Source organism: Clarias gariepinus, chromosome 16, assembly GCF_024256425.1.
Source record: "Clarias gariepinus isolate MV-2021 ecotype Netherlands chromosome 16, CGAR_prim_01v2, whole genome shotgun sequence".
Classification (NCBI taxonomy): Eukaryota; Metazoa; Chordata; class Actinopteri; order Siluriformes; family Clariidae; genus Clarias; species Clarias gariepinus.
The window spans coordinates 11,020,840-11,048,495 of record NC_071115.1 but is presented as its reverse complement, the minus strand read 5'-3'; the positions used below and the strand labels follow the sequence as shown (position 1 = coordinate 11,048,495).

At 37.6% G+C, this 27,656-nt stretch overlaps 1 protein-coding gene across 1 annotated transcript in view; it reads right to left on the bottom strand.

Moving 5' to 3' along the window:
* mrc2 (mannose receptor, C type 2) overlaps positions 1–23,037 on the bottom strand; it is a 47,619-nt gene extending 24,582 nt beyond the window's left edge. The window contains exons 1-2 of the mRNA XM_053514653.1: positions 22,832–23,037; positions 6,483–6,911 (exon numbers count right to left, since the gene is read on the bottom strand). Of these exons, the coding sequence (XP_053370628.1) occupies positions 6,483–6,911; positions 22,832–22,940 (538 nt within the window). The 5' untranslated portion in view covers positions 22,941–23,037. The remainder of the gene's footprint in view (positions 1–6,482; positions 6,912–22,831) is intronic.
* Positions 23,038–27,656: the final 4,619 nt, after the last annotated feature.

Genomic DNA, 27,656 nt, shown 5'->3' with positions numbered 1-27,656 from the left:
TAAACAGATGTTGATTAGACCAGTGAAAGACGCGCACTAAGACCCAGCAAAGGAGACAATTAGTAACAATGCACCAGCGCAAAAAAAGAGAAAAAAAACATTGGCTCAGTTGTGATCACGTGACGCTCGGCATAAAAACAAGAAGCGCATGAGTGATACATGATACTTGGTACTCATAAACTAAGACAATGCTCGTTTTTCAAGTCAAAATTTATTAAAAATCTTTGTTTGTCTTGCGGAACACTTGCAAACCGTGTTACTTGCAATCCAAGGTTCCACTGTTAACACAATGACATTACTGAGTAAAAAATAAATTAATGTAAATGAAAAATAATACAAATTATGCAACGGAGAACAAAAAAATATATCCTATAATGAAAAAAAAACACTCTGGAGAACGATGGAGACGGACAAAACAGATGCCAGTGATGCAAATCCAGCTGAAAGCAAAATGCCATCAAATTCTTATGACACAAACCCCGACCACTTTAATTTTAAGCAAAAGAAAGGCTTTTTTATGCAAAAGTGTTCATTTAATTAAAAACAACTAGTTTGAGATTTATATCCCCTTGTCTTTTTGGAACTACACTAGAATCCGCCATCCCTTATATTAAAAAAGTAACTCTGTAACTCTGTAAGTAAATGTTTAATGAGCTACTTTTTACTTTTACTTGAAAAGATTTTTATAATGGTAACTTTATTTGTACTTCAGTAACATTTCACTGAAGTAACAGTACTTTTACTTGAGTACAAATTTTGTTACTCTTTCCACCTCTATAGTAATGTTTAAATGTTTAAAAGTTAGTACCTACTCTTTTAATTCTATGTAAAAAATTATAATCATTATATCGGAGCGAGTGGGCAAAACTAAATACCCCCTTACAGCATCCACGTGATTAAAGAGTGTAAGTTGCAACCACGTGCTAATAACCAATAGATTCCGGTGTGTGTTAACACAATGCCAAAGGGGAAAGACATAAACAATGGTCTTAAAGAACCAATTGTTGCTGCACATCAATCTGGAAAGGATTACAAAGTCATTTCCAAACAAGTTGGAGTTCACCATGCTACAGTGAGAAAGATTATTCACAAGTGGAAAGCATTCAAGACAGTTGCCAAGAGTGGATGTCCCAGCACATTCACCCCAAGGTCAATGCTCGGAGAAATACAAAAGCAAAAAACACAAGAGCTGCATCTCAGTTTGAGGATGTTGAGAATGTTAAATGATAAACTCCATGATTGCACAATTAAAAGAAAACTGTCAAGGAAGCATGACTAAGGTTTGGAAAAGTGCATTTGAACAACGCACAAGACTACTGGATCAATGTCTTGTGGATGGATAAGACCAAAGTGGGGTTGTTTGGCCTTAATGCCCAGCGCCATGTATAGGAAAAACCCAACAGCAATTTTCATTGTAAAGAAGAAATGTTCATTTTAATGTAATTGAAAGATACAGTAATAACTTCGCAGGTATAGTACAGTTCTGAGATGAAGACAATGACAGTTGAACTCTCTACCTCCACTGGCATTCATGCTGATTTTGCTAGTATCTGTTATCAGACCCTCCCCTTTTGTGAAGCTGTGTAAATTAATCAATCAAAAAATTCAATAGATTTTTTGTCTTGCTCAAATGGGGCAGATTTTGATTTAGAATCAATTCACATTTTTTAATAAACATTAAATGGTCTAAAATGATTTGGGGTTTATAAACGGTTGGTGCAACACCGCCAGCTACTGGACTAGAATGTGGGAACATAACATTTTCAACAACATAATTTACATAGGATTCCAATCCTCATTAGATGCTTTTATTAGCTTTTAATACTTCAAAACCTGCAAGAAAAAAATAGCTGCTTCAGATCAATAAAACTGAATCGAATCAGGAGTCCTCCTTTAATTCGTAGATAATAACATTTGGGTCTTTGTTATTATACTGCATCAAACTTGGACAATACATACGCAATCCACTTTTAGGATTTGTGCCTACATTTTTAACAAAAATGTTGATGTTTAGATAAAACCTTAGATTTATTAATCCATTACTGAATCTCGACTACCTGGAAAATTTGTTACAGAGTGAATCTTAAATGAAACATGTTTTTCTCAGTACAGGCAAACCTGCCAGAATTGCTATCTGTGGTAGTCACACATATGCTACAGATGTAGAACATGGATATTAACCTGGAAAAACACTGGTGTATTCCCTTTAAAAACCAGGGTCAGACATAAAAAATTTCACAGTACCTTCAGACACAGACAGAGACACACACATGCCTGCAAAACTGCCCAGTGACTCAGACTGGCGGCATCTCCTTCTCAGGTTTAAAAACACTTCAGTTCATTCCATCCGCCTCACCACGAACCAGATGACAGGATGGAGCTAAGAATTCTTTTTCAGTTTCTTTTTTTTTCTTTTAGTTTCGTGCCAGTTGATGGAAAACCGAGACATTCGAGAAGAACAACGCAATGAAATGGAGCAGCCCTAAAATTTTGTAACGTCTACAATTAAATAACATTGTCATCTCAAGCCATCTCAGCATTGGCTCTCAGGCACTTCTTGTTATTTTTTCCATTTTATATGCTTTACAGCTGTAATTTTGACCAAGTGCTGTGGTGAAAGATGCAATTCTGCAAGACTCACAGCTATGATGAAATTGTACCAATTGAAATGCTAAAAGCTTTAAAAGCACTGATCTACATCTTTTAAAATAACAGAATCTGCTCCACAAGTCCAAATATATACAAAAGGGAATAAACAGAGAACAATGCATTATATCCTGACGACTCGATTTTCTTAAATTCAGAATCTGTTACACTAACTGAAAAACTGATATAATAGATAACATGGGTATAAAAGGTGAAGGACAGGTTACCTTGATCAATTTTCAAAACCTGCATATAAAAAAGTATTTTGTTATTCTTAAAACACTACTGTATATGTAGGTTGTTGGCTGTGCATCAACAAATTTTAGCCTATTTACAAAAGGAGGAAAGTCTTCAAGTGATAAGTCACTTAGTCACAACAGAACATCTGACTAGTGCAGACATTTTAAAGAAGGTTGTATGTCCTTGAATGATGATTCTGGCCGAGGTGGCTCAGTGCCCACTGCAGTCGTTTCTGAGAACATTCAGCCAGTGGAAACGCCTGATCATAAAAAAAAATCGCCTGATAACCTTAACATTAAAGGAGTTCCTGGGAGGCCTGCCTTTCGAACATGAAGCAGCAAGTCCGGATCATGGCATAGAAAAATAAAGGTAGATTTTAACTTTAACCTGAACGCTAGCTAACAATCAATTTTAATGAAAGATATGACAAGCTGTTAATTCATTTTTAGTTACATTTAATGTTGTGTCAGTGAAACAATGTAAAAGATGCACATTTGCTTTATGATGTACTGTATATTCTGCTCAGTATCAACATTAAGTCCAGCATGGATTTCTGACAATTTGGTGTAAAAACTGTATTTCGCCCTGAAATTCAACCTGATTTGCATGATCTGTACAACATATCATTTTCTTTCCATTAACCATTCAACGAAAAAAAAAAAATTAAGATAACTGATTAATTGGACCAGGGATGTTTATTTTTCTCCACTGGCACACACATTGCTGCGGGCAAATAAACATATTTTTAATTGGATCTCGAAACGGAATTAATTTTTAAAATGCATAGTGTCTTTTATTTGACTTCTGGCGTTGAATTAATTAAACATTTTCACTGTGAAAAAGATTATATAGCAAAGTTGAATATTTCATGTAAAAACACTGTTAAAATGAACCATTTATGCAAACACTGAAACATGAGGACATGTAGTTTGTTAGTTTTCACCCTGAAATTTAGGCAACTGTAAGAATTTTAATGACCCACCCAGAAATTCACAATGTTTTTTTCCGAATTGATCTCTTCATCCAGCAGTTTTAAAACCAGACCAGCTGCCACACACCGGGCTACTCTACTGTGTACAAACACAATACGTTCTCAAGGATGTCTGATTCTCTGGTCCGCAGCCAGACTTGCCCTTGGCTACAAATCTGCCAGGATGAAACAGATCCTGATCTAAAGACTCCCAGATGTGCTCCAGACTTCCATCAGGACAGTATTCACATTCTCTCTGCCATCAATCGTCTTCCGGCCTATAATGAATCAATATCTTCACATTCTGCGTTCACGTTGTTTTCATGTGTGTTACATACTACTGCACTCCCTAGCATTGTGCGTGTGGAAATGCTCTTACTTTCACTATTAAAGAGAACTCTTGATGTTTTTTTTTCATGCTGCAACTTCACCAAGATCCTCCAATCACTGTGTTTCAGGATTTAAAAAAAAATTTTTTTGAAAGAAAATAATGTTTCTTCTGCAAAAAAATCATCACTACCCTTTGAGGTTTCAATAATATGTTGGACGGTTTATAGCACACTTCCAGTCAGTTTTATGTTTTCTTTGCTTGATGTCGGCCAATAATTTGTCCTTTATAAAATGGCTTTTCTTCAGCCAGGCAGTGTACATTAGCTAATTTTAGTAATAAAAAATATGGATGTTATTGTGCATTTTGACAAGCTTGGTTACAAATTAGACATTGTAAATCAACATCAAGATACTGAAATCTCACCTGGGTCTAACCAATATGAACTACTTCATTGGTAGGTAACTAGAGGATTATCTATTTGGGTTGACAAGAGAATTGGCAGAATTCCACTTTTGAGCATATTTTTACAATGTGTCCAGTGCCAGAAAACAAACAAGTGAGTCTGGCATTAAATAAGGTAACACAAAGGGAAATGCGATGCTTTAGCCATGCTGTTTTTTCAACGCCAACCTAGTGACAATAATTGTTTTTACTTTTTAACTATAAGTGGGTATTCATGCCCTTGAAATTTTGTTTATATGGCACTGAGCAGAAGTATTTGAGCCCCTCTCATTTTTTTAAATACAAGAGTTCTTATATTTTTAATGCAGTCTTGAATAATTCTCGATGGCATGGTGGTGAAGTGGTTAACACTCTGTTGTCTAGTGATTTGCACCCTGTCCAGGGTGTACCCTGCCTTGTGCCCTAAGCCTCCTGGGATAGGCTCCAGGTCCCCGCAACCCTGAATACAGGATAAAGTGGTATAAAAGATGAGTAAGTGAGTGAATAATTCTCTAGGCGTCCTGAAGGATTTTTTTTTTATCCTATTTTCGGCTCTTATTTACAGTCCAGTCCCTGTACTAGAAATTTCATTTAATATGAAGAAATCAGGGGTGGCTTAAGACTTTTGCACAGTACTCTATATGTACATTTCTGATCTGGGCAAAAGGTAAAATAATGAACTAAAACTTGATGTTAAGTTACGCCTTTATTCGACACAACTACACTACTGCACAGTGAAATTTTTTCTTTGCATACTGTAACAGTAACTCATTGCCTTAGACCTCTGTCTATTGCCTTACCTCTGCCTATTAATGATCTCTGTGGAAGTGCCTGAGAAGTCATTTTAACCTGAAATCGAGCTGCAAAGTATGCTAAAATGTCCGGATTCATAATGTAGTCTTGAAACCATATAATCTTCAATATGTATAATAACCAAGAATTATTAGATGGATGCTGAGTGATTGGAACTGGTGAGAGGGGAAATGAGGTTGCTGCTGAGGTTGTTACATATACAACCATTTTTTCTGTTGTATCTTTAGGCACTTTGCAGACTTTTACAGTAAAACATTTGTTTCTATTTCATTAATGTGATCCACATAATTTAATTTAATATGAAGAAATTAGGAATGGCTCAAGCCTTTTGCAGAGTACTGTATCTGGCTAAAACCCAGGACTTCTCAACACCTTGAAAAACCCACTGCCACAGTAAAACAATAGGGTGGCAACATTATGTTGTGGGGTGCCAAGGACTGGGAAACTGGTCAGGGTTGAGGGAATTATAGATGAAGCAGAATCCAAGGTAATCATAGGAAACTTTCCAGGCTGAAAAAGACTTTCCTTTGGTGCAGTGGTTTACGTTCAACAGCCATAGGTATACTGCCAAAGCTACCTTGGTGTGGCTCAAACCCAAAAATCTAAATCTGTTAGAATGGTTCAATCAAAGTCTACACTTAAATTCAACTGAGAATCTGTGGCAGGATTTGAAAATTGCTGTTTACCAACAGTCTTCATCCAATTTCAAACAGCCTGAGCAATTTTGGCAAGGAAAGTAGGAAACAATATCAGGATCCAGATGTGAAAACACATATTACAGAAGACAAAGGTAGTTTTACCATGTACTGAGCCAGCTTTGTTGTTAAATTAACCTGCATTTCACAATAGATTCAAATGAAAGCACATTTAAATAATAGATATATTTTGTTAATTAAATTGTTTTAAAAAAGGTAAAAAGTTTATGGTTAAGGAGGGCACTGTACTTATTATCCCATAACCCCAGTACAAAATGAAGTCAATTTAATCTAATAGGTCGGTCTGATTGGTACCCAAGCAGGAGCTGAGTACAATATGTCTTACCACGGTATGTTTTGGCGCAGAGGTCCACCTCGCCATCATAAAGTCTCCACCGTGAGCTTCCGGCAGGTGGAGAGGCCCGAGCAGTCGAGACGTTGCGGTCATCTCTTGGTGGGTTCGGATTGGGCAAGTAGGTGCTGAGATCATCCAGGAACTTGCTGCAGCTCCACGACCACCGGACCTGAGCTGGTTCTCGGTCACACCGGTACACGCTGAGCCGAGGCGAGACACTCGAGGCACTCCCGTTTCCAACTCTGACACCCAGGCAGAGGGAGGTGCCTAGGTTGAAGAGGCGATTCCGGGTGACCCACTTCCAGAGCTGAGCATCACCATCACAGGATGTTGTGAGGTACAGCGCGTGGTCTCGTACGGCCAAACAGCCTCGCACCCCCTCGTGGAAAAAGGCAAACGTGTCGGAGTCGGAATTATGTGCTAAAAAGGGAGACAGGAAAATAATGCATTAACTAATGCACTAGAAAATCCATAGAAAAAAATCATTATCTTCAAAAACAAGGGAATCAATAGGCACATTAGTGGACAGTGCCTCTGTACAATCAATACAAACCTAGCAAATCACTCACTCATCGTCTATACAGATCCATCCTGTATACAGGGTCACAGGGGAGACTTAGGGCACAAGGTGGGGTACATCCTGGACAGGGCGACAATCCACCCCAGGGCAAACACACTCACATGCTAATTCATACACTACGGGCAATCTGGAAACGCCAAATCTATATGACTTTGGATTGTTCCCTTGCTTTGTTTACAAAGGACATTTTTCAGTCTGCTTTGATTTGATTTTCAGTATTAATCATAAAATTCTTCCAGATATCGGTCATCATCACTTGCCGTCTGTTTACAAGTGTGATAACATACCTCGGTATCAGATGTTGGTTTCAGAGCACAGTGAGCTTAAACAGACAAACTTTGGCACTCTCTGGTTAAAACCAGTTTCCGTTAGTCCTGGGCTTAACATGTTTTAGTAATTGCCCCCTTATTCACTGCGAGTGTTTTCACATGTCACATTCAAAGCCATGAATTTTAGGTGATCAAATGCCTGTGTGTGTGTGTGTGTGTTTCTTTCATTGCTGTGACCTGATGTGGCCTTTTACAGTGGAGGATTTGTGCTTAGCGTTGATGCAGTACCATTTTCTGATAATGTGTTGGTACATGTTGATACCAAAATGAATAACCTCGGTATAAATCAAGGACATCACATAACAATATTCACTCTGTTTCCCTGGTTTACAGAGTGTCATTGAATAGTGCACAAACTTGTAGTACCAGTCATTCTTTATAATGTTAGTGAGCTGATTTTAAGGTACATTAGATCACAATGGCTCGACTAGGGCTGCAGTCAGGAGTGGGTTTTCTTTTTACTTTAGTAATGTTTTTCCGTACAGCTCACAGTAGCGCATTTGAAATGTTTTCATTGCTTCAGGGTCCCTAATAATTAAGAACAATATACTGGATAAAGTCTAGCAATGAACTCTTCATGTTTCTCCTCTTGATATTTTCACAAAGCACAATTTGCAGTCTGCTTTGATTTGTTTGTCCTTATTAATCATAAAATATGTCGGTTATTTCCTGTTGTGTGCGACCATACACAAAACTTATGTCAGAAAGTGTCGTATGATATGTTGGTTTTCAGAGAACTTTTCATAAGTATGGGTAAAGCACAGTCTAAGCGAAGAATCAGAACAATATAACACAACATTATTGATTATCGACACAACAGAATCAATGCGTCCTTAGAAAGTATAAAATAGAAACCTACAAAGTTTGGAAAACGTGAACCCAACTCAACAAGAAGCCAGGAATCTTAAAAGGGGTGTTCAAGTCAAACCAGGATTTGTGATGAACTATCTTGTGAATAAAGGTGTGAAATCGATTGAAATTTACAGAAAAATCCAAGCAGCGTATGATGATCAGACTCTTAGCCGAAGTAAATCTGAATAGTGCAAACACTTACAAGGAGGCCGTACGTCCATGAATGACTATCATAGCTGAGGCGGCTTGGACCTCACTGCAGCCGTTTTTCAGTGAACATACAATGAGTGGAAAGCCTGATCCTTGAAAATCGTTTTGTCGCCAAGAGACGTATCAGCTTGTGGGAAATGTACACGCAATCATTTATGTACACCACTTGCACATTACAGGAACTGAGCTGGGAGTTTTTGCCACATCCCCCATACAGTCCTGACCTCACTCCAAACTAAGGGTGTCACGATCATCCAAATCCTCGATTCTAAAGTCACGGTTCGATTCGATTCTCGATTTAAAAAAGAAAAATTTGAACGCACAAGCTATGCCATTTTAAGACTTTTATGCAATATAATAATATCTGACCTTTGTTCGCACACTACATTGTCAAACTTAAAATGTTTATTAACAATATAATGTAACAATAACTTATATCTTCAGTCAATTGGAAACTTATACAAAATAACCCGCCATCTAATTTCTCTTTTGTAACTGCAGTTTTCTTCACAGATGACGACATTCAAGTTCACAAAAAATAGCAGTTTCAAGTTCTTGTTAAAGAGGAATATGAAAAGAGAACTGCTAAAAATGGTGCAAAAATACTGTCAAAAATATGAACTATTTACATTTATATGGGCAGATTTTTTTTTTTTATATATATAAAGTTTCATGTTCTTCTTTAAGAAAATGAGAATGTCCACATTCTTTGTGGAGAGGGCTGCTCTTTGAGATGTCACAAGTACCACTTCCCTCAGCACTTCTGCTAAATGTTCCCTTGTGTGAGCTTGATGTATGGGGCGAGTTTGAAGTACTGGATTTTGAATTTCCCAGTCATCATTAATGTAATGCGCTGTGACAGTCATGAAGCTCTGTGTTGCTCTGGAGGTCCAGCAATCTGTAGTCAAGGCTACTAAATGTGCACTGCTAAGACCTTCAATAACTTTCTGAGGTGTCACAAACTGACGTGACATGGGGCGTGGCAGCTTCCACGATTCCATTTTTTGATTCGCTAATCGAGATTGAGCATGAATTTCGATCGATTTCGATTTAAAATCGAAATCGTGACACCCTTACTCCAAACCATTACGGAGCTGCTCGGAGGCCAGCATTACAGACATGAAGCAGGCTGGCTGATCATGGTTCTGGCAAACTGAGAAGACTTTCTACCTCGATGGTATCCAAGCACTAGTGAACTGATGGGCTATGTGTTAGTGTTGCAGAGGATTATACAGAGAACTAAACGTAGTTTTTACTTTCATGACTTGTGTTCTGTTATTCTGCATAATTAAAAGTCCCGGTTTGACTCAACCGCTCCTCGTAGAAATAGTCATTACGTTTGCATATAAATGTCTGTATTTTTTCACCAGCAACTTAAATCTATGAAAAGGCAACTAGTAACAAGCAGTAAGGAAGACAAAGGGAGGAGGAGGCAAGAGCAAAAAAAAAGGGAGGTAGTAGTGGAAATTTGCATATCTTGAGCTGCACTGAGCGCAGAGAAAAAAAATTATGTCGTGAGCCAAACTCAACAGTCTCTCCAACAACTAGTGTGTTTTTTCTCATTCCTCCATCTTGCTTTATTTTACTCATTTTTTTCCTATTTCCTTCTAAGAATGTCACACATTACAGTGTACTGTATATATGTACTGTGTTATATATTTATATGTATTTATATATGTACTGTGTATTTATACTATATATATATATATATATATATATATATATATATATATAAATACATTATACTGATGATTAAAAATCAGTATTATTTTTCTTATAGTATATCTTATAGTATATATATATATATATATATATATATATATATATATATATATATATATAAAAATTATACTGATTTTTAAAATTTAAAGAAGGGCAAAAAAGGGGAAAAAAAACAACCAGAGAAGCAACAAAAACACAGCTGTTATTCCAAACTCAGGCCAAGTGAGGAAAAAAATGTGAATGCCGGCAAAAATAGGAGATGGAGTAAGGGGCACAAACGCAAAACCAAACAGTTACTTACCCCAGACAGCGAGAGAGAGAGAGAGAGAGAGAGAGAGAGAGAGAGAAACTGTTGTATTGTACATAAAAAAATATCTTAAAATACAAAAGATAAGAATAGTAACGGTTGGAATAGATTCTTGAGTTAAATAAACCAACGTCCTGCTTTAACCCAAAGACAGTTCTACAGTAGTCAGTTTTAGGATAACGAATAGAACAGTAGTCAATACCTACAATGAATTATTCAGTACCTACAGTCAAACTAAGAGCATAAGAGTTTGGTGAGTAGCTCTTACATATGAAAAGCTTTTCACAAGCAAACTCTATCCACTGTTGTGAAAACAGTAGGCTATCATTTAGTTTGACCCACATACAACAAAAGCCTTTTATTAAATACTTGTTTCAATTGGTAATTTGGTTTCTCTTGACTATTGTATGGTGCCCAGGAAAAATCAGCAGGAAGAATCCTTCCAGAAGGTTCCACATGATTAAATGTAAACGTCAATAAGTGTAAAACTACGATGTGCCATTGTTTAATAAAGAAAAAGTGGTTAACAGGGGTACTTTTCATAGGAAAATAATAAACTTTATGGTGGTACCAGAAACCAGAAACCTCGCTTCACTCCACATAAAACCACTGGTGATTTTTTTGGTGTATATACACCAAAAAAATCACCAGTGGTTTTATGTGGAGCTCCACCTGCCTAACACTGAGTAGGTCCCACTGTGTTCCGACACCTTTCTACACAACCAACATTAACCTTTTCATCAATTCGATCTACACAAGCAATTTTATTAGATCAGACTACACAGGCCAGCTTATGCCCCCCCATGCGTATCAGTAATCCCTGCCCGCCCATGACCCTGTCCGCCAGTTCACTGGTTTTACTTTCTTGGATCATTTTAGTATGTCCTAACCACTGCAGACCAGGAATATCCTACAAAAGCTGCAGTTCTACAGATGCTCTAACCCAGTTCTCTAGCCATCACAATTTGGTCTTTGTCAAAGTCACTCATATCCTTTAGCTTGTCCATTTTTTCTGCTTCCAAACTTTAGGTAAAAACTTCAGGTTCACTTGCTGCCTTATATATCCCACCCACTTCCAGCCAACACTGTAACAAGATATTGAATATATAGCTACTGTGAAAGAGCCAAATGGTAATTGTTAGGCAACTGGGTCAGAGCAACTCCAAAACTGCAGCTTTTATGGGAAGTTCCCAGGCTGCAGTGGTCAAGACATACCAAAAGTGATCCAAGGAAGGAAAACCAATGAACTGGCAACAGGGTCATGGGTGGCCAAGGCTTATTGATGCACATAGGGGGCAAAGGCCAGCCCGTCTAGTCCAATCGAGGAAAAGGTTAATGCTGGGTCCAATAGAAAAGTGTCAGAACACATAGGTTATTACTGTTTTGGTGGCAAAAGGGGGAACCTACTTGATAGCAAGCAGGTGGCCATAACGTTATGGCTGATCAGTGAATAATGACCTTCTACCCTAATGCACTTATCCCAGTTTCACTCGTGCTTAGAAACCATCAAGGTAGAAAGTTTTCTCAGTATGCTGAAGCCATAATTGAACTAAGTTCCTGTAATGTGCAAGTGTAATTGTGAATTAATTGTGTGTACAGTTCCCACAGACAGTGTCAAGTAAAAAAAGGTGTATATCATTAACATATTCCATATGCGTTATTAATACTATTTATCCTGTTTAGGGTTATTGGGGAGTTGGAGCCTATTTCAGGTCTCGTTTCAGGGGAGAAAATAAAAACTCAGAGACAGTTTAACAATAAAAATGTTATTGTGAGTAATTAAGTCACAATTCCAAAAATATTACAGGTATTATTACTGTTTTATAGCACTACTCATTGTTTCTCACAGACAAAAATAAGCTTACTGGATGTTTAAAAAAAAAAAAAAAATGTCAGTTTTTCCATCTCTTCCATGTATTTTTAAAAAACATTTTAAAAGCTGTTTCTAGAACCGCACCAATTTGGTGATCTTAAAAATGTGTCTCTATTGTCTTGGTTAGCAAGCCAAGTGTAAATTATTGTGTAAAAAAAAATTAGCATTTTTTATATTTTTGCCTCACCACCCACCCGTACCTTCAAACACTTCATCATGATGAGCTACACCCGCAGCTGCTGCTTATGATTATTATAGAAGTGTAAATGCCTAAACACCCACAAAGTGGAAACAGGGACAGAGTGATGAGGACAGCCAAAAAGACAACCCACAGCTTGCTACCAATATCCCCAGTCTTGCTCAGCAAACTGTATATAAATCGTCTAGTCAGGCTGTGGTCTGTTCACCCTAAAGCACACAATAGCCCGAGTGAACCACCATATGACTGATGTGCATAAACACCAAAATGTTGGGTCGCGCTTGTTCGTATGTGGATACTAATCTGATATATTTAGTACACTTCGTGTACCGCTTTGCATTGTTGCATTTGTTGACTTTGAGCAAAAGCCAGTACATGGTCTAACTAGGACAAAGAGCTGGCATAAGCAAGCCCTGGAAAATCATGCACAAGCAAATGAGAAAATATCTACTTTCCCTAAGAAGATCTAGGAAGACTTTCACTCTACAGTCTGTCGATTTGGTTTCACTCCACTTTTTTCCCGAGAACTTAATTTCTTCCACTTGCCATTAAAGTTGTTAAGTTCAACACTTAATTGCGTCACAGTGAATTGAACTTCACATTTAAAAAAAAAATGAAGCCTTGACACTCAGCAGTCTCACGAAGTTCACACGAAGTTTTTCATATTGTAGACTCTCGTCAATTACACACAGATGGATGAAAGGGTGAAAGCCTTCTTTTTGGTGATTTGCTTCAAAACATCCTAATTCTTTCATGCTGAATCAGGGTTGTTCCAACATGGCTCGGATGAAACTGGCATTCCAAAAGAAATGGGAATGATTATATGATTAAATCATGGCGCAAAAATCTACAGATGTTTCTTTGCACTGAGAAGATGATTGCCCCACAACCAGTGTGCATGAAACAACGCCGTGATGTTGCATATGTATACCGAATTAATCATGAACAAGAACTTTTAGAATGTAACATATTGCAGATGAACTTATACCATGAGACTGTTGAAGTATAAATCTGATTGGCTAAATGGTGTTCATTTTCTAGTTCATTTCATTTTATAATGAGTTTTAAATGATGCATTTGTGAAAATACTACATCTGTATATAATATCGATGTAAAGTTAGACTTTTATGATGGTTGCTCCACATAAACTAAGTAAAAATGGATGGTATTGAAGTAGTTATAAAAGGAGACTCCAATGTCAGAGCTTTGGAAGAGTAAAAACTAAAGTTCCATCTTTTTACAATTTGGAACATGGGAAAATCCACAGGATGGAGATGTTTGAAGTTTCTTAGCAACATGGCGTGTTCTTTTGTCTTACTTACTTAAAAGAGTTGAAAAAAAGGAGGGATGGTGTAGCAAATGACTGTTTATAGCTCCCATGACACAAGTTCTAACACTTACAGACATTCCGCAACATTAACCGTCTGAGACCCGACCTCTACTGAAGTTAATGTATTGGAAGCAGAACAAATAGGCAAGCATAAAGATTTAAGCGACTTTAGCATAGGTCATATTGTGATTTTTTAGATAACTAGATCAGAGGAACTCCAAAACAGCAGCCCACGTGGGATGTTTCCAGTCCCGCAGTGGTCACAAAGTGGTTTAGTAGTTGCTAAAATTTGATGACAGAATTGCTGGTTCTCGTAGAAAGGTGTCAGACCACACAGCACATCGATGTTTCGGGGGCAAAAAGTGGGACCTACTTAATATTAGATGGGTGGTGATGTTATGGCCTATCAATTAATATTTGAATAGTCCCATTTTGGGTGCTTTGGGTTACATATATCTTTATATTCCTAATTCAATAAGCTCAATTTTGATATGAAGTTTATTACTGTATCATGGTCGGTTGCTGAGATATGGCAAGTGCTTACGAGATACGGCAAGTTTGTTTAAGACAAACAAAATAAAGGACATAAAAATCCTATTTAAAGGAGGACTCCATGATGTGGTAAGAAAGAGGGAACCCTCAGCTTCATTTGACAGAAAGGATTTTCCTGCTACGCCTAAAATGACTTTAGCAGCAGCGCAGTTTTAGCAAACATGTAATGTTGGATGGTATTCATTAAAGTGCTTTAAAAAATAAAAAAGTGACATACAAACTAATTTTCTCATATTTTTGATTGTATCCACATTTCTTTCTTATTTTAGATCGTCTCTTAGATAAGAGAAAATTTGTAGTGTGTTTGAGAGCACTTTAGCCACGATAAGAAAAAAACTCCAGTTTTAACATTACAAACTGTTTGTGCAATGCACTGAAAATTTATTTATTTGTTTATTTATTAAAAATGTCATTTTTATTTAATAATTACATTTAGATTATTATATATATTTAGAGAAATTCTAATGATTGGATCATTATAATTTGTGAGCTAAAGAGATACTATTGGTCAGTTGATCCCAATTAAAGCTATATAAAAATACCTGGATGCTTAGATGCGTTCTGCTTCTGAACGGCTTAAAGACAGCAGTTGGATGTTTTGGCCACCCAGGGCTTACGCAGACCACATACTTTTAGAAAACGCACAAATTTAATGAGACTGATTAATGGATGCTGAGCTGTTTCAGATTGCTATGAGCACTCTGAAACACAATTATGAAAAAACTATCCAGTTCAAGTGGTTTAACTCAGATTTATAAAACTCTAACATTGGTGATGGAGGTTTTGCACTCACTCCATGGTCAATCAAACCATTTTATAAAATTTCTTTATTCTGTGCATCAATTAGCTGACACAGCATTTACAATCTTTTTTTTTACCATTTCAAAGTATTTCAATTTCAACTACTTCTATAGTTCTTCTTCTTGGTACTACTTTTCTTTGGTGGCATCTTTCCAATTTTTGTGCCTTTTATGCACCTGCCCTTACATGGTGTTTAGGGGCATTGTCTATGGTAATTACATACTAATCCTACACTAATCCTATGCACGTCCAACTTAAGATCAAGTTGGATTCATCATTTAGCTCACCTGGGTAAGAGGATTGGGGTGCTTAAGACATTTGGTGCATCTGTCATGAAAATTACAAGGAACATTTAGGAAAAATGCAAGAGAATGTATAATTATAATTATAATTTTTCAACTTAGAAAGATAAGATGTTTATCAACTGTTTTTGGCAAAAATTTTAATTTATTGGTGTACAGTAGGTGAAATATAAAAACTGTGAAGCTTAATAACTGACTTGATATGACGGTTGACATATAGACACTATGGTATTAATCATAACAAGATTACTATTCAGTAATTCCAGTGGTATTTATAGAAAATGGTGCAATTACAAGAATGAGGAATATATATCTGGATATATCTTTGGAGTTTAAAGCCATAACTCAGGTATTATAAAGACACTCCATGAACCATAAGGCCTCTTGTAACAGTTACAGACTTTACACTTTTTCTGCTACGTTGGCCCCTACAGGTCAGCATGCTGACTGAAAGTTACTGACCCAAGACCCATTGCAGCTGGAGTACATGGCCGTAGGACTTTCCTCTCAGAGAGACTGGTTACACAATACTGTTTTTGACTTCAATGGCGCCTGAGCGTGTGGGCGAAACTACAGCCGGTGTGAAGTCACTGGTGAGGAGAAAGCCTGCCGATCCATCCTAATTTCATTGTAAACAGACGTCAGAAAATACTGACATTTAAGGTCGGGTTCGAAGTGCTACATTTGAACATGAAGTGAAATCTAGCCTGCAGGAGGTGTTCAGATTTAGTACCACAACACCAACAACTGTTAAGTCGGCCAACAGCTTCTTACTTCGTTCTTTAGACATAACACAAGCTCTATCACGGTTCATAGACAGAATGGTATGTTTTAAAAAAGGATGGCTGTTTTGCATTAGAGAAAAAAAATCATTGGTAAAACAATGATGCACTGTTTTGCCCTTTTTTTAAGCCTTAACCTTCAATTCATGCACTTTCCTAAAGTTAAAGCAAAAGAAACCAGCTAAAAGATGCAGAATATACAGGCAAACATTTGTATAATTACATTTTCTGACCAATTTACTCAAATCTTAACCTGCTTTGTTGCGTCTCGTGGGTCCTTGCCCAGTCAGATATCGAGAGTAAAAAGACTGCAAGTGGGACTCACTGTCTTGAACATGCACCTTATCACTTTATACTAGGACATTGCTCAGACAAGCAGCTCAAATCAAACATTTTTGTTCATATCTGATTTGAAGAAGAAAGATTGCATTCATAAAACAGTTTGGACTTGATTCAAGCCACATGTGTCCCTGGTCTCACTGAAATAAGGTTAACAGTAGACTTCTAGACGTGAGATTTATCACATAGTTACGACGGATCAAAAGAGATTTCATTTGAATTGACCCGCCACATTTTATTATAGCTGTATGTTTACGCATTTACAAGTTAGAAAGCATCTATTTTATATGAATACCCATCTTCTATAAATATCTGAGTAATAAAGAACCCTAAAGGGCTAGTCACTGTTTTATTGTAGTGAGGAAAGTAAAGATGACTGTTGCACAATTTCAAAAAGGAAATATGACAATATTATACATGCTATAAATGTTGTGTTCTTACCAGTAATCAATCCACTTTAAGAAGAGAGAAGAAGTCCAGGTATTTAGGTATATATAAGTTTGTCATTTGCCAATAGGTGTTGGGTCATTATAAATCCTCCTTCCGGCCCCCTGAGGTAAACTGAGTCAGTATCTTCTAAAGTTTCTGTGTATGCAGTAAACATTTAACTTTTTCCTTTCTAGGGAAACGAAACTAGAGCTGCGGAATTTGCCCCCCGATTTTTTAGATTGTACTTGCGTTCCTGGTGGAATCTTCACAGTCAGTGAAAAATCAGGAAAAATGTATAGCAACTGACACCTCTGGTAATGTACTTTTATGCACCTCAACTTTGATTTAAGACAGACTTGAAAAAACGAACTATCCCTTTAATACCATATTGCATTTATAGATTTTCCTCAGTTGAATAGTCATGACTGACACTGCACTTGTATGCATTAATCTTGTAAATGAACATTAAAGCTCACCAACAGGATCTAGAAATAGGGAAAATGAACATTTCTACAGACTTTTGTTGGCTTATGCATGAATGGCTTGAAACTGAAAAATGACTTCATGTCTGATGAGCAATAAACACTATAAGCTGCGGCTGTCAAGTTTCTGTAAACATGCATATGAATTTCTTCGAGTGGCATTATAATAATATATGATATAATTTATAATATATAATATATTTGTACGATAATGCTGCAGATATGTAGATAACGCCAGACTGCCTAGATAAAAACATATTGTTAAATAATTAATACCATTGAATATTATAACCACTTTATTAGATTTAAGAGAAATCCTCCTTGAAGGAATCCTGCTAACAACCATTTGCTGCATATGTGTGAAGATCAGCAGCTCAGTGTAGGCGTGTAAACTCTGTCTCCCATTAAACTGTGGGCTTCCCATGTTGGGCTGCAGACCTACCAGCTGAAGGTTTTATGATGACAGATGTGTGGAGTTTGGGGCACAGAGAGCTGAGAAAATGGGAGAGTAAGAAAGAAAAAAAAAGTGCAATGAGGAAGAGAGGGTAGTAAAAAAAAAAAAAGTCACGGTTTTAGATAGATGGACATTTTGTTCTGTAAACACCGAAAGTAACACACAGGAAATTCCGGGTGCTGTTTGTTTCTCCAGTGAATAAAAGCTGGTCGAGGAAGAGTTCTGTCCGTGTAATGCGTGTGCGAGTGAATAGGGCTAATGCGAGCACTGATGTGGGCAGCTTCTGGATGAGAACATGGCCTCAGGTCACCATTTCCATTGACCAAAAGTTCATAACATCCAAATACAACAACAGCTCTTGCTGTCCTCAGACTCCACTTGCTCATAAAGCTTGTAACCAAGACCTGATGCTTGTGCCAATTCATGATATTACACTGAAGTCATTGCTTAATTATTTTTTGGTAGGAAACTGTGTGTCAGATCATGAGTCATCTTATTTCTCACAAAACAGTTTATAATGTTATCCTACATTATAAGAAATTCCTTAAGATATTAATATTAACCCAAGACAAGGTTTTGATATAACATTAACAATTCGCTTTTAAAATATAGGTGATAAAATACATGGAACACCTACTACTGACTACTTGCTCACCTACAGTACCCCCTGACCATGATATTATATAGGAGATAAGGGGCAGAATAATGTGCTGCAATGTACTGTATGCGGCAGAATAACATGGGGGAGGGGGAGTCCATTCAAACCTACCACTCATGCTCATTATTACACATTCTACAATCTTTATCAATTTTTAAAGGTTAAATTTAGATTTATGAGACAAATTATTTAACAAGTGACACTGTATGGCTCTAAATTAAAATCGATTTCTTCCATGTTTTAAAAAGAATCATCTGTTCACACAAACATCTGAAAACATCCAAATCCCTAAATATTATATTTCATATAATGGCTTATTCTCTCATACTCAAACAGGTTCCCCAGTGGTTCTTTGGCTACTTACATTGGCTGGGAGATATGAACCAGGGAGCACATTAGGTTTCTAGACTCTCATTTATGATTTTTCTGTGCATGCAATGTGTGTCTAACATGAGCTCCGACTGACCACAGACGTCCATGAAAGTCCATTATGACCTGACAAACCAATCTATAAATATGTTATTGAATGATTTTAAAGGAGCCCTTGTTAAACATTGAATTCATTGGGAAAAATTTGTCCTTTTTTATTATATTTAGAAAGCGTGCTCAAGTCAAACCAGGTAAATATATTAAAACAGGGCAGATCTTTCACAACGAGTACTCTATATGAGGTAGTATCAAAAAGTTTCGAGACTAGTTTTGTAACACGCTAAAAGATAGCAGCACAGGGAGCACCGGCCTTCATAAGTCAGTGTGCCAAAAGACACGGTCCTGGGTAGAGCAGGTGCTGTGCCATTGGGGTTATTCTGACAATGTGCATTACCATTTCTGCTATTTCATAATGGACAAGAAGTTAAAACAAAGAACAAATGTGAAATCCTGCATGTAACTGGGCAAATCTGCAACTTCACATAAGTAGTTTGAGGAGTTTTAAGTGGCACACACACATCAAGAGTGGAAGAACATTACCAGAAAAAACGACAAGAGATCAAGAAGACCTTCATCGAGCTCAAGCCCTGAAAATGTCGAAACCATTCAGCAACTTGTGCATGATGATTGTCAAAGAACAATCCACAACATTGTTGCCATTGTCTGTGTCATACAGAACAGTCCAGGCGATCCTTACATGTGATTTGAACATGTGTCGTGTTGCTGCCAACTTCGCCCCCAAGCTGCTGTCCCAGGAGGAGAAGGAACACTGCATCAAAGTCTGCCATGAACTCCGTCATTCATGTTGAGGATCATTACCGGTGACGAAACATAGGTGTAAAATCCATCATCTTCATGTTAGAAAAAGGGGAGGCAAGTCTGCAGCTCAACCAAGTACATGCTCGTCGTCTTTTTCGACATTTGTTGCATTGACCATTGAGAATTATTTTCCAGAGGCCAAACCATCAATAGTGAATTCTACTGCCAGAGTTTCAAACTTTTTGAAACCGCCTAGTATAATCACCCGCGACATTAATGCACTTATCCCAGCATATCACTAGTTTTCTTGGATACCACCGGTTTGGATACCATTAAGGTAGAAAGTTTTCTCAGTACGCCGGGGCAATGATAGGACTAACTGTTTCATGTCTAAAATGCTTGCCATCCAGGAACTCCCTTAACGGTCCAAACATGTGGAAATGGATTGGAGCAAAATCAGGATTATTTGGTGGATTTGGCAATAACCTGCAGTAAGTGGTGTTTGTAAATGACTGTCTACACAGTTCCCACAGACAAATGCGTCAACAAGTTATCTTTGGGGGGGGGGAGTCTCTTATAATAAAAGAGGGGGAAAAAAACACTTTGTTTATACCACTCTGATGAATATGTGTATTTTGATTTGTTGGTTAAATTTCTGCAAACCTTTTGAGACGTACAGAGATGAGGAATGTAGTTTGGAATTGCTTTGAATGATCTTGTTGCTGGATGATGATTATGCATGTGTGAATAATATGTATTAGCAAGATAGATAAAGGATTACAGAATAATGATAGGATCAGATCAGTGAATATGTTGGCAAATTAAATGCTCAGATCTACAGTGATCATACAATGGAATGAACTCTGCAAACAAGGCTTTTGCAGATTAATAACTTGTATGCACATGATAAATTGATTTGTGCACAAGATACCATGCTCCCACAAATACAGTTAGTGGCATGCACAAGACAAAAACTTCACAGTGCACAGTGTTATTTTGAGATAACAAGTGCTCACAAAATAATAACATGCTCCAATAAGATAACGTGTGTGCACAAGATAAAAAGAAAATCACAACTTTTGGGACTTTGGGGGCTCTATCATATCATGGTAATGATTTGTATACAAATCTTTCCACAAAATGAAAAGTGTTCCCATGAGATAGCTTGTTGGAACGAGATAATAACTTGTGTGCACAAGAGGAACAACTTGTGTGCATTTAATTATTACCTAAAGGTAATACCTTGTACACACAAGATGATAGGGATGGGAATCAACAGGAAACGGCCGATACGATATTTATTTTATTATTATTACTTTCAGTAATGCATAGCTCTCTTCAGGTCCCACCACAGCATTTCAGTTAGATTGAGGTCTGGACTTTGACTAGGCCATTCCACATCCTCAATTTCTTTATTGTTTTCAGCCATTCTGGCGTAGATTCTCGAAACTGGGTCATGAAACAGGACAATGATCCGCACACTAGTAAATCCACATCAGAATCTACATCAGGTTGTAGGATTAGAGAAGAATGGCAACATTTTACTGCCTCAAATGCAAACATATTTATGGTAAATTTACAAATTGTCAATACTGACTGTAAAACTTATTTAAGAGTTGATGTGGCGATACATCACAGAAAAATCACGATACATTATTGAATCTTTTAATGATAAGTTGTTCCAAAAAGATAATGATTGTATGCACAAGATAAATAATTTGATTCCACAAGGATGAAGACTTGTTTCAGGAAGATTTTATATTTATTATTATTTTAGAATTTTTTTACTCACACCCTTTGGGAAATTTTGGGATTTGTAAATTCTCATGTAAATTTCTCAAAAAACCTCATGAAATGTTCTTTGGATAATTTACAATTCGATAATTTTTCTTAAGATGTCCTCTTGGAATGTTTTTCTAAAAGTATAACATACAGAAGCTTTAAAAGCTCCTTCAGAGCCACCTATTGTGACCATTTGGTCACAACAGGTGATAACAGATATACCAGATGTTATTTAATAACATCTGGTATATCTTTTATCTCCAGGAGATGCTTAAACTCTGAACATAAAGCGATAAGAACCAGGATGGAATCACGATTATCTGAAGTAGGTTATTAACCAGAAAGTATAGGAATAGCAAGTCGAAGCTGTAATTTGAAACACAAAAACACAGCTTATTGAGTGACTGGAAACCATCACAGACCTTCACACAGACGGAAGTTTGAGTCATACTGCTTGCGAGACGTGCAAAAAAAAAAAACTCGCTCTTCGTCTCTGCCGCTTTATCCTGTATACAGTGTTGCGGGGGCATGAAGCCTATCCCAGGAGACTTAGGTCATGAGACTTGGCACACCAATCCATCGCAGGGCAAAAACATACACGTTCACTCACAGACTACAGGCAAATTGGGAACGCAAGTTAGCCTTATCTGCATGTCTTGTGAGTGTGGGAGGAAACCGGAGTACCCGGAGGAAACCCACCAGACACAGGGAGAACAGGCAAACTCCACACACACAGAATCGAACCCGCACCGTGGAGGTGCAAGGCCACAGTTCTAACCAGTCCAGTCCAGGCTAGTTCCAGTTTCAGCCTAAACTAATCCAGGACTACAACGTCCTGCAAGACAAAGCCTACTACACATACCTAGTTATTTTGGCACAGGTCACTTGTTGGAGTCACACTATGAGGTGTCGGATGCAGTTTAAACCCTATAAAGAGAGAAGTCCCCTCCCCCTGTTACCCCCTTCCTGCCACATCTGGTTCCACTCAAACTTTTGGACTTTTAGTGGCATTCCTTAGCATCGGTAAAGCCAGATACAACTTAGCCCTACTGTCTTTAAAGCTTCGATTGTACAACATCCAAGTTTGCAATGCAATGCATTAATATAGTAATAAGGAATAAAGCTATCCAAGCGGGCTTGCTGCTTTCTTTAAAACAACAGTTTCTCACCTGTAAGCACAATCTTCGGTTTCAGGCATAAGAACAATAAATATAAAGTGCATTTGAAAAAGTGGAGCGCATCCCTGCGCGCGCTTCCCGCCGTCTCCTCACCACGCATGCCCGCTGTTCGCGCGGAAAATAAACCAAAAGTCAGAGAAGTTTCCTTGCGCAGAGCCGGAGAAGTGGACCGAGATGTGTGTGAATGCGTGTTAGGTTTGGAGTGCAGTTCGAGCTCGGGCTGAATGAGACTGAACCGCTGTGCCGCTACCAGGGTTGCCAGATTCTCGCCCGATCCCCAAACGAGCAAGGTCCAGGTTACACTGTAAAGCACGCCTCAGTGTAACCGGGATAAATGTCACCCATCTTATCATCTTATAATTAATAACATTTATTCACGTATGCATTCATTCATTAACCGTCAGTAAACACTTTATCGGGCAGATTAAGAGAACTCACACTGATTAAGAAATCATCATGCTCTCTCACTCTCACTCTTTTATTACCTATAATACTATTCCTGTACAGGGGAAGGGAACCTCTTGGAGCCTCTCAGGGGATTTGAGGCACACACACACACACACACACACACACACAACACACGCAATATGGGCAATTTGTTAAATACTCTCACTCATCATTGTCTATACCGGTTTATCCTGTATACAGGGTCACAGGGTTGCCTTATCCCAGGAGACTAAGGGCATGAGGCATGGTACACCCTGGACAAAGTTACAATTCATCACAGAACATACATACATACATACATACATACATACATACATACATACATACATACATACATACACACACGCCGCTCATTTGGAAATTGGGAATGCCAAAAAAAAACACCAAGCGTGTGAAAAACATGCAAACTTGATGCACATAGACCCCAAGGCAGGAACTGAACCTGGACCCTATAGGTGCCCAGCTACAGTGCTAACCACTAAGCCACTGTGCTGTCTTTGGGAAATACCAATTAGTCCAACCTGTCTGTCTTTGGACTGTGGGAGGAAACGGACCAAACACAGGAAGAACATGCAACCTCAGACGAAACGTGGGAATCTGACCCCAGGAGGCGCAAGGCCGAAATGCTATCCACATCACCACTGTGCTACCCTCCCATCCACACACATATACTTATTCAGGACAATTTAGAGGACCCAATGTGTCTACATGCATGATTTTTTGGACAGTGGGAGAAAGCCAAAGAATCTACAGGACACCCACAACTTTCACAACACCACACAACAGAAACCCAAACTCAGGACCGCATTGGAGACCCTAGAGCTGGAAAAGAACTAAAAATTATGAAAAAAGGTTGTCTTTTTACATGTTCTTACTGCCAATTTTACCAATGTGAAATGATCTGGACACCCAACCTGTTATTTATAGTGTTTTCATTTGCTAATAATTATTATTTCAAACCACAATAGCACAGTCAAACCACAGCATGTATGTCTGAGATTCTTAGTCATCCAGGTGAGGTTATCTGGAAGTTGAATCATGTCAACTGTACTTCTTTTTTCAGTAGAAACGTTTCATTACTCATCCAAGTAGCTTTTTCCATCTAAGAAAAGTTGAAATGAAACTGCTTGCCACGTGACGTATACCTCAGAAGAAATTGCATACCAGGAGATTTCAAATGTACAGTGATCATAAATTTTCCACCATCAGAAGGAAAATTCTTTTTCTTTAGGGTTAATGAATTGCTACACAATACTTTTCTTTTTTTACTTAAAGGATCTCAAAAATGTTTTTGAAGTGTATTTACTTACTATTGTTCAAATAAACCACTTTCCAGTGTAGCATCCTTCGCATAAAACTAGTCACCATGTCCATTGATGCACTCCTAAAATGAGGTGTCATGCATCAAGGAAATTGACTTTTCATAAGTGTTAGTTTAAACACCTATAGAAAATTCTAAAAATGTTCACCTATGTTTCACACAGATCTTATGATTAACTCCTCTGACTCCTCTAACCCTAACCTTAACCCTCTGCGTAATCAATAACGACCCAATTAGATGCCCAAAAGGAACCAATTAAAGATAAGTAGGGGTCAGAGCGCAGGGACAGCCATTTTACAGCACCCCTGGAGCAGACAAGGTTAAGGGCCTTACTCAAGGGCCCAACAGCGGTAACCTGGTGGAGCTGGGGCTCGAACCACCGATCCGTACATTTATCCACATTTATCCATTTAAGGTGACTACTGACCCAAACGTCTCATATTCAAAACCAACTACCGCCAAGCTGGGCCCCTGAGGAAGGCCCTAAAACCTAAATTGCTTAGGCATATAAGTCGCTCTGGATAAATGTCGTAAATATAAATGACCGCTAGGGGTGCTACACTGAAAAGTGGTCAATTATAAACCTTTAAACAAAAAGGCAAAAAAGATCAATCTGGCAACAAAGCGCGCTATCAGATAGCCTCCACACACGCGCGCTCACCCGAGCCGAGTGCAGCACGCAAATAGAGAAACAACCTCAACAACCAGGCTGTAGTTTTAAAAACAGAAATAAATTATTTAAACGTTTAAACAAACCTGCTCATTAAATTAAAAGGAGTGGCTCAAAATAATATATGAAGTTCAAGATTGTTTGTCTATGTAAGTTAGGACAAGAGCCCATGTGCGGCACACTGATGACTATTAGGAATCATTTGATTAATTCGATTCGTTTAAGTGAACCGAGTGGCAAAGCTGATGAGGCAAGGCTGCTTAGTGTGTGTGAAGCTCTACTGCATTCCCAGCACAGAGCAGCTGCGCACTGCTTTCTAGCCAACACTGCCCACGTCACCAACACAGATTGAACGTTTCTGAGCCAAAGAACGTTAAAAAAAAAAAAAAATCAGCAGACGCTATTAATAAAGAACCAGCCCAAAATACAATCACCAAAAAAGTGAAATAAATGTGCATTTATAGTTCTGGAAGAATTTCATCAGCACCAAAATCAGGAATGTACTGTACATTAAAACTCAAACCTATGATAGAGTTAGTTATCTACAACTAAACAAACTCCACTAGCCTTAACACTTTTAATCCCAAATGCATTCTGAATCTCCAGATCATATTCTACACTAAATTAAAGGTTTAAAAGTAAACACAGGTCCTTGATTTTGTATGTAGACTTAAAATGCTAGCCTGGATAATTACATGGCCAGAAGCACAGACTACAGACACACACCTGGGAGGGATTTCACTTCCTAAAGAGAATTATACACCCAGCAAAAGGAAACAAATACGATAGTAATGGACTAACTTTAAATTTCAAAGAAAATTAATTAACTACCATACTTAATACATGCAATTTTTAAATGTTTTCCCTGTTTTGTTTGGTTTTTTAGTTAATGTTTACTTAAAAAGAAAATTCGAGAAGATTCCACTGGACATCATGAGACACATAGGAAATGTGCCATCACATTACATCTCTTCTATTCTTACAATTACTCAATTAATACGGGTTGTTTTTATAATCTTTTACAACTTTAACCAAATATATACAGGAAGTTTGAATCATTACATAGAACAGTGCTTCTGAATTAAAAATTTAAGAAGATTTGGTCAAAAACGTTTCTTCAAGCTGTGGTCTGAATTTCATGTTTGTGTTAGGATTCAGATCCCTATATATGCTTTGTCATTGTCCTCTATATAAATAAGCAGTTTAAAATTTTCAGAGCATTTCAATATTATTTATTGTCAATTTTCAGTACCTACGGCAAACAAGTGGACAATTTGAACTTTGAACTAGCCATGTACTGTATATTTCCTTTGTATTGAATCAAAATAACAATCTTAAATGAATCTTTATTGCTCTTTGTTTGTTTTGTTTGGAATTTCTTTCATTAGTGGCACTTCACATCACTGCTACGGTTTTGGAACATATGATACCAACTGGTTTTAAACTTTCCACAGGAAGAATAAACATATATTGATCTGTTCCTTCATCTCTAAAGGTTCAGTTTTTCTAGTGTACTTTCCTCTTCTTGGAGTAAGCCATGTTATGTCACTCTGTCGCTTATATTGGCGATGTTGAGTGACTCAGATAGCCACGCCCACTTCGAGGGAAAAAGCTCTAGATTCCTGGTAATTATTCTCGTTTATCAGAAAAACATCAGGGTCACTTTATTTAATAAAGGCCACTTTATTTAAATGATGCTACTAAATGCTAATGCATGTTAAACTCACCTTAACATGACTTTAAACCATTAAAACCATCATGGTCAAACAGTGTGGCAAGCAAAACTGCTACTATTTTTACTGTTATTATAGACAGGAGTACACGATTGTTATTATGGGTCAAAGTAGGCCACTACGAGCCTGTATTCCATACCATTAAAACATTCAGTGATGGTATGCAGTACCGGAAAGAGTCTGTGTTATGTTTGGTTCTTTCATTACAGCTTGTTAATACGAGTGTTAGCATAAACATGTGTGTAAGTGATGTGCCTCACCATTTTGTTCATGGCTAATGCAAGCTACAAAGGTAACTAGCTTGCCACACAAAGCTGAATTTACAATTTTGTTTCCACAAGGAGGAACAATGGGCTCCACACAAAACTGGACTTAACTAAACCTGTTGAAATTTGCCTGTTTCATGCATCATTTCTTTTTTTCATTTGGTTTGTGGATAGAGATTATACAAAAATGACAAACAAAAAAATAGACATACAATTATTGCTGATTTCAGTCCAAATGCACACACCACTTAAGGTAGTCTAAGTGCTTTTCACTGTGTCAAGACTGCATGCAAAAACTATTTTTATCAAGAGATTATCTTTTGCATACCTGGAAATGAGCAACACAGATTGGCCAGGGCTGTTTTGCATTTCACCACAA